The 13418-nt window shown below is 31.7% G+C and overlaps 1 protein-coding gene across 3 annotated transcripts in view; it reads right to left on the bottom strand.

The window, feature by feature from the left end:
- Positions 1-13418, bottom strand: part of LOC100647382 (multiple C2 and transmembrane domain-containing protein) — a 43639-nt gene that overhangs the window by 20167 nt on the left and 10054 nt on the right. For all 3 annotated transcript variants that reach the window (XM_048407800.1, XM_012310202.2, XM_003396534.4), the window contains 5 exons: positions 9859-10179; positions 3710-4084; positions 1787-2062; positions 890-1032; positions 359-550 (listed from right to left, as the gene is read on the bottom strand). In XM_048407800.1, coding sequence (XP_048263757.1) covers positions 359-550; positions 890-1032; positions 1787-2062; positions 3710-4084; positions 9859-9916 — 1044 coding nt within the window. In that variant the 5' untranslated portion in view covers positions 9917-10179. The remainder of the gene's footprint in view (positions 1-358; positions 551-889; positions 1033-1786; positions 2063-3709; positions 4085-9858; positions 10180-13418) is intronic.

The following is a 13418-nucleotide window of genomic DNA, read 5'->3' as shown; positions in this document are numbered from 1 at the left end:
GACAAGAGGGAGCAGACAAAGCTCCGGAGTTTACTTTGACAGGTGTCTGTCTCTATTATCTACACTTATAAGCTAAACGACCGTCGCCTATATCTTAAAGCTCCCTTATTCTGATCGTATTTATTTGCTCCATCAACATAATTTAAGTACCATAGAACAAACAGGAGGACTTTACAATCTCGGTTTTAAATTTCCAGATGCTAATTTTATCCTCATTAAACGGTATATTAATACTACTTCGCATGATAAGGAGCTACGATTACTTTAAAAACTTATTAAAAAATAGCTAAACAATCAACTTTGTTTAATCAGGGAACAAATAAAAATCTAAGAAATTACAAAAAATCAAAAAATCTACCTGTTCCTTTTCCTGCTGATTCCTCGGCCAAAGGGTAACTGTCAAATAAATCTCCCCCAAATGTTGTTTGGGCCTATTGTGGTCTTTCAGTTCCAACATGACATCCTGTGACTGACCCAGGTCCAATTGCGTGAGATCCAATTGCGCTACGCCCATAAAGTCATCCTGCAGGCCCCAGTCGTAGTCGAAGACCTGTCGAAACGACCAAGGTCTTTTGCTAGTCAAAAGAAAGAGCAAGAAGAAACTGATAAAAATCCCGGCGACCATCTCTAAACGTTCTAGGACGAATTAGAGAGCGAATAAAAAGAACACGATCTATGGAATAAATGTAATTTTCTTTCAGAATTTTTCGTGGGTGACTATTACAGTTAGCATCAAGAACGAAAAGGACTAAGAATTTTTTTAGAATAAATTCATTCTCTTTTTTAATACACTGAGAGATTGAGTTGAGAAAAGCTTGAGAAAAATTTAATTAAAAAGATTCCTAATAATCTTATATGCATACAACTTGTATAACGATGCAGAATTTACCTTGAATGTTAGAGACTGAAAAGGATCCTCGATTGGCAGAGTTACGCTTTCATCCCAAACTGGATTTAGGTCGCGGTGAACGGTCCGCGACTTATGCAATAATCGACCCCCGCTTTTCACTTTCACGTAAGGATCACTGGCGCCTGAAATACACAATTAATGTCCTGTTTTTCAATTCTATGCCAAACAATAGTTATTTGCTTAATCGAAATTTTATCATGATTTTGAGTAACATTCTACGAAAGGGGGATTACATGAAACTGGGGCAAGTCCTCTGATAGAATAGAACCTGGAAACGTTGAACTTCAGTAATGTATGTATCATGATACGACCTTGCTATTTCTCTAACAATAAGTGGTACTCTTTCTACATGGGTAGAATATTCTGCATGTGATGGAGGAAAGTAAAAACTAAAAACTAGATACTACATTTTTGAAGAACCAGTATTTTATACTCTTCTTTTCTAAAAAAAAAAAAAAACAAAAGTGGCAAGTTTTTATGTGTTTCATTAAAATATTCAAGCTGTTTTGGAGTACTTTAGCCTGATATTAGCAGAAACTTGTCTCTTATTAGTAGAATATTCAAAATTAACATTATACTTAAAAGGAGAATAAATAATAATATTACAAATTTTATTACACTATTCAATTATTGTAAATTACATAATTTAAATTACACAATTATAAATAATTGCTTCCATATTAAATTCATGAAATCTCTCATACACAAAACCTACTTCAACTCATCAAAAGGACTGATCTAGACTAATTTGCTACCCTTTCACATCTATTCGCGCAGTTCTTCAAAGACAACTGGCAGAATCAAAATACACAGGCACAGTTCTACTTTCGTCTACTTATAAAAGCAGAAGAAGTGAAAAATAAAGGTTTATCTCACCGCATCTATCCATAGCAACAAGGTTCGCCCCTCTTTTGATGTGCAAACGAAGCTGGAAGAAAGCATGCTGCCTCAACGCCAATTCCCTTCTACGTGCGAGTTCCTCCTGAACGAACGAGCTATCATCCTGGCTGATCGATCCTCGAGCTTCCTCGTTCGAGTCCTTTGACTGTTGGAAACTCAAGGATCCTTTCGAATACGCTTCGCTGCATTTTCCAGGGCTGTCTTCCGGTCTCGTCACGACATTTTGCCTTCCTCCATATACCAATGGCGACTCTACGTGTACAAAAATATCAAACACGTTAAACACAACGTGTTGATTATATAATACACAGGATGATTATAATTTTGGTAACCTAATCTGACTTAATCTTAATGTGAACCAACACCCCTGAAAGGAGATGTATAGTATACAATTTTCTGTTATTTTGGGTTTTCACCAAGATTTAACTTTGAATTACTACATTGAATTTTTTACATAAATTTAAATGTAACATTTCTACATTCCACATTAAAAAATATATAATTATTATAATAAGTGGGTTTAAAAATTAGTATACTAAAGATTGGTATTCTTGAAGATTATACATGCACATACATAAATGTATTTAGCACTTCTTTAATTTAAACATGATTCCAGAAAATACATTTAATTAATATTATTGTGAATAAATATTGTTGAATGAATGAAGTCCTTCGGCAAATAATTAACTTTAATCTAGCATTCACGGTGTTTTCTTAAAATTGTAATCACAATAATTTCTTAAATAACAAGATGATATAATAATTAAATTAGAAAGTGTTTTCAAGTAAATGTTTCTGAAGGACTCTGTTCAACTTAGAACACTGTTCAATCAGATATGTACATAAATAGTTTATTAGCTTGTGGAGTACACAGAAAAGCTTTTCAGCTTAACATCAGTCTAATAATGATGCACAAACGATAGAAATCCCTAGCACACGTTTCCCAGATCAATCAATATAATAAAACATAAACGACCTGCTTGTATCGATCCCGTGCATCAAACGTGCGCGACCTGGCGTTCAACATTTACAGAGTTTTTCTCTTTTTCGCAACTTGATCAAGAACAGAGAGAAAAAAGTTTCCCCTGCTGCGGAACAAATTTCAAAGTTAACATCCATTAAACCTCGTTATTACTCTACTCGAGGATGATCTTTTTTATGGAAGCAATCCCTCGTGATAGTTTCATCATTCTTTGTACGATCATTCTTCGGTTAATTGAAACTTAATTTTTTCCATGTACTATATTGTTATGTATTGTACGTGTACGTGTATGTATTATACTATGCACGCTATTATTTACGTTTTCATTTTGTTCGTTTACACCTTTGACTTGTATCCTTAAAATTTAAGCTTACTATTTACATATATTATCGCTTTATCTATCTTCCTATTGGTTTCTTTGTCTATTGTGCTTATTTAATTGCTTATTGACTTATTTGCTTATCTACTTGAAATTGTCAGAATTCTTTCAAGACTATTGAAAAACATTGATCATAAAACATAAAGTAACATAAATCGTATTATATTTTCATATTTAGTATTTTCTTGTATTTTATATACGTATGCAGTTCTTTAGCAAGATGCATGCTGCTATAATTATAAGTTCCTGCAAAGGGAAATTGTTATAATTTATCTGTAATAGAAATGAAGCAGCGCATAAAGAAATAAAGGATTTCTAAATAAAAAAATTGTTACATACAAGAAATTGGATATAGTAATGTAATACCATAATGACATAATGATGAGTTAATTCGTCCTCTAATAATAAGTTAACAAGTCCAGAAATGATTGAAAACAGAAAAGGACAATATATGTACTTATTTATTTATTTATTTATATAATATAAATATTAATTATGATATAATATATAATAAATAAATAAAAAAATATATATATACCTGGATGAGTGAGACAGTGCCTGGCTGGACTCTGCGTAGCCGACGAACTTTTACTATGCTCTGAAGAGTAATCTGCAGCGTAATCGGATTCAACACCGTGAGATAACGTGGTACCGGCATCTTTTGACTTTTTCCGTTCTTTGCTTCTATTCCGACCCCACCGGCTCTTCAAGGTTGCGAAAAAGATGTGTGTACGTTGCGCCACCGAAGTGGCGTGCCGATGATGCCGATGATGATGGACGACACCAGAATCGGCTTGTTCACCGCGTCGTGACGGCGAACTGCTGTCGTTGTTCCGGAGCTCCGTGGCGCTTTTCGAGAGCTGACGGCTCCCGTTCAAGTTCAGTCGGGATCTCTCTTCCACAAGTCTGCTATCTGAAAAATTATTCTTCTATGTGATACGTAATTCCATAACATACATATAATTTTAGACATATTTCCAATACAGCCATATTTCACGAAAAACAATCTCATCATAATACATTTCGCAATATAATCGTTCCACGAAATACATAAGTACATAATAATGTCTTATACATTATTTGTAATTCGTAATTAGTAATTAGTAATAAAATAATAAAAATAACGTAATAGTATCGAGTCGCGGGTCGTGTAGATTGTAGCATTATAACTCATATTCAGTAGAAGTAGGTTATGTTTATACGCATTAAAATTCAATTTTAATCGGTTGACTGCCATGGCGATTACATATTAGCATTTGTGATGGCGCCACAGAAGTCTCTGTTTCTCTGGAGTGCATGCAATAATGGTACCACAGAGAAGATTAGTGGCCAGAATTATCAAACCTATAAGTAGCGTTATAAGTACGCTGTGGATAATTGTGGAAATTATGTATTTAGTATTTTCATGAACGCAATTAAAGCAATGGAATCTAACAGTAAGCGAAAAGTTGTTTCGCTCGAAACGTTTAAATATGTATTATTAGTAGGCACGATATTTTAAAAATTTATTAAATTGAGAATTATTTAATTACTATTAAATAAAAATAATTTGGAAATTATTTTATGTGCATTTTTTTAATTTCAAATTTCCTGTAACTGTGCAAACATTAAAATTAATAATTTTATAAATAGTAACATAATGATATACAATAATTATGAATATTCGTATACATATAAGAGACAATAATCTAGCTTAGCGTATGATTTTATACAAGTACGATCCATATTGATAAGTGAGCCAAAATAGAAGACAATAAGAGCAGATATTATCTGCAAAAAATTGCTGTAAAGCTTGTAAACGTTCGACTGGAATAACGGAAAACTCCACGTATCCATCCCGTATACAATATCGTTAGTAACGCGATCGATGTCCAAGAGCATGAGAAAGTCACCTGAGCCTTTAATTCCTCCAATGAGGTCGTTACAATCACGTTCACAAAGGCGTTTAATCACTAACAACGAGAGGGTAGTTACGTTGCAATATTCTACGGCAAAATTACGTTTTATATGTACTTACATTGTTAGTGAACAAATTATGAAACCATTTAAATTTTTAGCAGTTCTAAAAATCAAGATACTATATCGATTTTGAATAAACCATGAACTCGTTTGAGAATGAGAAAAAGTCCAGATAAAACTAGAACATCTGACAAAGCTATCACTCACGTATCTAGAACTCATCAACCGATATGAAACATATATAGATATACATAATATATACATATGCATAAGCATATATCTAAGGAATTATTATGCAAATACAACTTTTAATTCACTCCTCTCCCATAAGAATTTAATATTATGTTACAATTATGTTTGTGTTACATTTTCAATGCATTACACCTGTAAAACATTCATTCGCATAAACATAATAAACAAAATGTATATAGCTATTATTATGTACACATCAATAATAAAATGTATACATTGAACAATGAAATATGATAAAATATAAGTAATGAGATATCAATATAATATAAGGTTAGGAATGATAAAAAAGTTAGGTACATGTATCTAAGTAAAAGTCTCTTATGGTAAGAGGATACCGAATTATTCAGGCATGCATTGAATTCAAAGGTTCTGGGGTTAAGTGCCATGCCATGTCTCGGAGACCTCTTGCTAGAAGACATCCACTCACCCCTTCCCCAAACGATAGTCAAATCTTCCAGGAACAATGTTCCTATTCTTGGGGGCAACACAATGTCGGGTTCCTTGCCATATGTACTGTGTACCCGAAGACTCACACGCGTCTTCCAAGCAATTAATCCCATGACACCTGATAGCTATTTGGTTTCTCTAACTACTCTTGAACATTACTTACTCTCACAAAAATTTTGGTCAAATGCAAGTTAAATATGTTAGATTTGTGATAACAGATTTTTCTATGAAACTATACAAGAATTAATTCGTATATAGTAACGTATATTATTAACAATTATTAACAATTAACAATTATGTCAATCTACTTAACAGTAAGATTTTTAAATTATGTAAAATACTATACAATATAAATAACAAAATAGTACTGGTAAACTACTACAAATGAGATTTATTTAATATAGATAACCTAAAAGAAGAAAAATAAAATATTTATAATTAAAATAATAAAAATAAGAAATTGATTTAAAGAATATAATGTCCAAGTGTTTATTTGGAAATACCATTTCACCTTAATAACACGGTGTACCTTTTATTAAATATACGCAATCGCTGGTCAAATGGGAAATCTGTCTGAAATTTTTACAAGATTATTTGGATTGCATCAATATGGCTTTACATACTCCCAAACAAAAATGTTAATAGCCAATGGCTTACGTTAGACGCACTGTTATACAACATATGATATAATTAATGGTACAATCATGAAGAAAATACAGTCTATGCGACAATACGTATAATGTTGTGCCATATTAAATTATAGAGTGGTCGTACTAGTCAGAGTAGCGACATTAAGAATTCTTTATAGGATTATCTTAAAGATTCGGATTTTCTAATATATGTCTTTTATAAGATTTTCTATAGCATTATATGTAATATATATAGTGTAATTATGGATTAAACTGATTAAAATATAGCGATACATACAATGGCGCTAGTAGATACAACAACTTTTAAAGTTGTTCATAGGAACATCTTAGAGGTTAGAATTGTCTTATATTTTTTGTAGGCATTTCCTATAGCACAGTATTTGAATATCTATCATATAAAACTTTTATGTTATAAATACATATTTATTATTATCTCCTCTATGCATACATATATCGTACTTCATCATATATGCGAATCATTTTAGAAATACAACGGGAAGAGAAACATCAACGACATTTAACCAAGCTGCAGTAACGCCACAAAGCTTGGTAAAGTGAGTAAATTGGATATAATATAGGGAATTAGAAACACTCGATACCTCGCTTAAAAGGTTATTGATGTACAGTCTCTTTGTAGGGAGATGAGTTTGAGGACGACAAAAAATACAAGAAAAATACATTATATTTATTTCTATGGAAACTAAATGGGGGAGTAATATTACGAATACCTAAGCGATATTTTATGATCCAATGATGAAAGAGGAAGTGACGTTGCATGAAAAAATGGTTTATCTCTAAAAAAAGCAGCCAGTTATCTCTTATTCTGTTAACTAAAAGTTTTTATAATAATATAATTACTAGATTAAAATATTTCTTTTTTAAATTATATTTATAATTATAAGATGTGCATTGTGATATTTTATGATTCTTTTTAAAAATTTGGTTAATAATTGTTCATTTTAGATTGTCGTTTAATATTATTTTTCTGTTGAATCGTACAAGGTGATTTCATAAGAAAGAAAGTATCCAAAGGGAGGAGAAATGCAATTTAGTGTGTTCAATGTTATTAGATTTCGACAAGATTCGTCGGAAACGACATTAGTACATCGATCCACGAGAGAAACCGGATGTGATACGGAATCGTACTATTACAGGACATTGCTCCAATCTAATTGATTGCGGATAATGGAAAATATGTAATTCTAATTTTCAAACCGAATATAGTTACAAAAAAAGAAACAATGAAAAAAGACAAGCTTGTAATTTCTGTTTTTTTTTTCACGAATTACTCTACGTATGATATATATGTCAGAATCTTACTATATCCTTAATTTTGAATCAGTACATAATTGAATACACAATTAAAGTACATAAAATAATACATGCAATTTTAGGTGCATCAAACAGCGCCACTACTGGAGAGTTTTAAGAGGCTGCATTTCTTTCACCAACTATGCTTCTAGCTCTAACTCAGGCAAGTAGTACAACAGACGACTAAGTTGACCAACTGTGATTCCAATTCGCACCCATAATAAAATTTTTAATAAATTTTTACTTTTAGTTAAATTTAATATAGATTTATGTATAGATCATAGATGCTGAAATTATTACGTGATTTACATATAATATCTTAATTGTGTACTTAACTATGATCTCAATCAAATTTAATATGTAAAAAGAGCACGTAAAGCAGTGGTTTAATTCGTTGACACAATGACGATCGCAACGGAGCAAAATTTAACGGTTTACGTAATCGCATAAAAGTACATTTAACAGTCATCACCGACAATGCAGCCTCGTTGAGCCCTGTTGACTGTGATCACATGAATCCAGATTTTATCTCATAGCGTTTAAGTGAGTCAAATGGAGAAAAAATCAAACTTAACGAAGTATTTGTAGAGTGATTGAAATAATTGGATACGATACAATGACCAGATTTTATTAACCCGTGAATGATTAATTATAGGAGAGTCAGTTTTAATGCGATTTTGTCAATTTATAAAACAGATAATTCATAAGAGATATACGATACCATGTAAATTATGAAATATTTAGCAATAAATATCGTATTTTATATGTCAAATATTTTTGATTTATATAATTTTTATAAAGAATTAGAATTAAAAAATCCATAATAAAAATGACCCTTTGAATCATAGTCTATAGGTGACATAGCAAGTTAGGTTAAGTTATTTAATATTGAAATATTTAGTTTTAATTTGTATTTTGTATATTATACAGTCGATAACATCTATCGTGCAGTTAATTAGTTATCATTTTCTCCAAAATGGTTCCTAATGACTACAGAACTACTGTGAACGTTTCTGCGGATTTTATTCCGCTGAGAGTGTATTAGAGATGTATATATACATATACTTGTACGAATAGTGGTCCATATCGGATTACTGATTGGAAATAATCTATCGACCTATAAGATTCCTGTAGCCAATATCTTTCTAGACTACTCTCTACTGTGATTCCATTAAAATTTGGAAAAATTGCCGCATTCGAAAAAACAATCTCCTTACTGAGAGGTTTCTAGAAGGAATTGTAAAAACAAGAAAACCTAACCTTTTAAAGAGTAATTTTAACAATAAAGAAAACAATAAATAGTCTAAGAAAAGAATAATAAAACAAGTAATGTAAAAATATACATAAAAAATTATAATAATAAAAGGATAATAGAAGAATAGAAAAGACACTAAAAGAAGTACTAACAATAGGAATAACAAGGACACCAACAATAGTAACAACGAGCAACACCATAGAAAAGATACGATATCAAAACACAAAGAAAAATAGTGCCTTTTCCATATGAAAATACGACAAAGGAATTTTGAGATATTTTCAAAGACAAAGCTCCTTTGAACTCTTTTAAAAGATATCCTAGAAGTCCACAGAACATCATATGTCAAAAGCATAAGACCGGAAAGCTTTAGGTGGATGAAGTTGACTTGCAAAGTCGCCAACGTGAAAATGTGACACAATATATATACGGACTAAAGAAAGAAACTTAAAGAGAAATACAGAATTACAAAAAAATCTTCAATGCATCAATCATGCTCAAGCACCAAACATAAAAAAACGAAACTAAAGACAACACACAAAATCACCAATACTTCCAACCATTACTATATCATCATTTATAACAAAGTCATCACTTAATTAAACTCTTTAGAACTCCACAAATGTTTCTCAATTTTCAAGCAATGTACAAACAGTTGCTATCAATTCTTTTGTATTCGATATTTATCTAGATAATTGGAGGAACTGACCTACGTCAATATACAATATCTAGCATAACTCCCGTACCATAATTGACAGCAATAGTCAACAACAAAGGTAGAGGACGAAAGGTTAGGAGGATTAGCGCACTCACCCACTTGTATCTGTTCACTGTCCTCCGACCCAGCGAGTAGCTCGACGCTCTTGCTCATCTTATCCACCGAATACGCGGTTTGTATATCGACGCTCCAGCTCGCGAGCCTTTAATCTCTTCTTGAAGTGCGCCAGTCTGCCGCATGCCGACAGCATGATTTCGTCGGGGGATCAACGAACCTAAGGAGCATCGGCAACCAGCCGCATATCCCGAGTTTCCACGGGAACCACCCGCGAATTCCTCACTTTCAGATGATCCTGGATCCCGTCAATGCTTCCACGGCTGCTCCATGCTTTTCGCGATTCAAGTTGACGCGATCAACTGCCGTGATAGATGAAACAATCGTGAGAATGCGATACCATGAATTTTCATTTATACTAACATTCGAAACTTTGGGTACACATACCCTATTTCTACTATAAACATGTCTGGTAAAATTGAAAACGAAATACGTAGCAAACACGAGATTTGTGGAGAATTGTGCAAATCAACGCAAGATGGCGGTACGGTATTGTTCGCATTTGTATCTGTTTCGTAAACTTTGCTATAACATATTTGTATATTTTTATATTAGATAATTATCAATTTTAATTTTGCTCGATTGTTATTAACTACTAAGAACATTAACTATTATATTAACTAAATATATAATGTTATATATACGTTTATAAATAAAAAGCACATAAACTAGACAAGACTTAGAAGAAAAAGGACGTGAAACAGTAAAATTGTATCCTCCAAATTGTATCTTCCAAAAACCCTAAGCTCCAAATTATAGTGATGAGGATCATTTTTCAAACAGTAATTAGTCAAATTATTTAAATTCAAACAAGTTAAAACCATTTTACTAGTATAAACATATTACTCACTCGATACAAGTTCCTACGCTAATTATTATTAAACAGGTTACTTGACTTCAATTTTCTTATATTCATGTATTTAGCTTCAAACCAGTTTATTGTTGTATACCTATTACCTTACTTACAATTAATAAGAAATATGGTTCTATATTTCAAAGAAAATTGTACTTCTTTCAAATACCAAAAAAAAACAACAAGGAGCTGGATCTAATCTAATGTTATTTAACTTTATATTTGTTGACAATGATCCTCTAGGCCTAATTGATGTTAGATATACGCCATTCTAGATAAACAATTCTATGATTTAAATTCAAACAATTTCAAGTAAAATTACATTGGACAAAAAATTAAAATTAAGTAACCTGACTAATTGGAAGACTTGAATAGTATCTTTGAAATAATTAGATAGAATAAGACAATTACCGAAGAAAGATAAGATAGTAGTCAAACGCAGTACATGGTTAACCTTCAAATGACTCTCAGCCATCAATATCTCTGACCTCTAACATAAACACACGTAAATAAACGCACAGCTTCCTCAGCTGTACCGAAATTTGTTGAATGTGGACGGTCCAATACAATTTAGCATCTGTTGCCGTCTGACTTAAAGTAGAGGCCAAGTGTATTGACTGGTTAAGGGCATTGCTCCTCCGTTGCTTTACCGCATTGATGAATATTATGTAATGTAATGTAAATGTTATATATAATATGTATTTGGTTAAATAGATAAACGTTAAAAATATATAGAAAGTGATCTCGATGTATTAATTGACGCCGCTACGTACGAGAACGTATCACTACAGTGAATACTGCCTATAATCGTGCGTCTGTGGCAGCGTATGTGTCAGAATTGGTTGTCGGCTCAGCTGATTGTCTTCTGTTTATAAACAAGGGATCGAACGAGCTTAAAGATACCGTGCATATGCAAGTCTGCAAAAAATGTCTGTTATCCTCGTTTATAAACAGAGGATAAGCGGCTGGTGATTGGCAAACAATACTGACTCATAGACAACCACAGACGCACAACTGTATGCAGAATTCACGGTAGTGGTAGCGACAGTTCTTCGCGAATATTTCGGAAGCTAAGCGAGTTCTGCCCTTGTATGCATAGGAAAAAGTTGTTCCAAATGTGAGATTTTACAATATATCCAAAAATCATAGAAATCAAAGTCTACTCAGTCCTTCTACAGTTTTACCGAATGTAATTTCTGCTATGGCAATAACTTTATGATATAAACCCTTTTTCATCTATATTCTCTAGTATATTTTCTTTCTTCGTACAAAAATAAATCTATTCTTCCTCCTACGGCAAGAGTGCAATGACGCTGGACAAGAAATAATCTTGATCAATCAGTACATTCAATTTTACTTCATAATGTTGCACCGTGGTAAAATTCAACGAATGTTGATATGTACATCATAGAGGACTGTACATTTACGCGCATCGGATACTATATAATAACGTGTTATTTGTTGCGCGCTCTTATGTGACGCGGCGTTGTGCAGCGCATTTGTGAATCTGACTTATGTAATTCTTATCAGGATACTCTAAAAATATCACACATTTTAGAATTATAATCTATTAGTTTATTAGTTAGAAACAAAGAATGGAAATTTAAACAGTCAAAGACTGTTAATTGGAAATATCGTAGTAAAGAGAATGCGGATTTTTATGCATTTATGGAAAATTGCAAAAATGCACGCAATGTACTTAATAATAAAAAGATATATAATATACTTAAAGTAGAATACTTGTTATACTATGTAGTAGGTATAGTAAAACTTTGCAAATAGGTTTTAGTCTTTCAATTGTTTATATTCGTATAACAAAATAATTATGTATTAGTAAAATTAATAAAGTTATCGATTATTTTCATTCTCACAAATATCCGCAGTCTGATAATAAATGTTAAATAATGGTATATTAATTAATGGTATATTGATATATTTTCATATTGTTTAAAAATTGTTTAAAAATAGAGAAAAATAAAATGATTGAAACTACATAATATTTTTTACAGTACATCTTAATATATTAAATCATTATACTTTAAGGTCTATTTTACAGATGTGTACGCAGGATAAGATAGCAATGGTGTAAGATTAATATACCTTTCAACCAGAACACGTACCCAAAACTTTCGTGCAATAGTTTATAGATAATATATAGATGTACTTGTATAAATATTGCTTTGATAAATGGCTTTGCGAGAGTTGATAAATGATAATAATTTCAGAAGAAACAATTTCAGGTGGTCATGGTGATTATTCTCAATCAAAGAACCAGTTAGATTTTATCAAAGTAACGGTCGATAAGCTATAGTAATCTGTGCTTAGAAAAGTACACTGGTGAAGTTTGACACTTTGTAAGATAATGTGAGAATTAAATATATTTATTTTTTGTAGAAATAAAAATAACTAACATATATATATATAATTATTAATATGCTACTATACTATATAGATAATATATGCTATACTATATTGAATATATATAGAATTAATATATTTTCTTAAAAATAGAAATAACTAACGTATACATATAGCTTCCTTAGAAATAGGAATAACCCATAACATTCTTAGTATTTGCCATTTTACAATGGATGGTAGAGAGATAGTAAAGTTCCATAATTGACGTGAGCATAGTAAAAGGAGAAAATAATAACATGTACAGGTAGGCCTGCCTTTGATTGTACGTGT

Source organism: Bombus terrestris, chromosome 7 (assembly GCF_910591885.1).
Source record: "Bombus terrestris chromosome 7, iyBomTerr1.2, whole genome shotgun sequence".
Classification (NCBI taxonomy): domain Eukaryota; kingdom Metazoa; phylum Arthropoda; class Insecta; order Hymenoptera; family Apidae; genus Bombus; species Bombus terrestris.
This window is presented reverse-complemented; position numbering and strand designations above follow the sequence as displayed.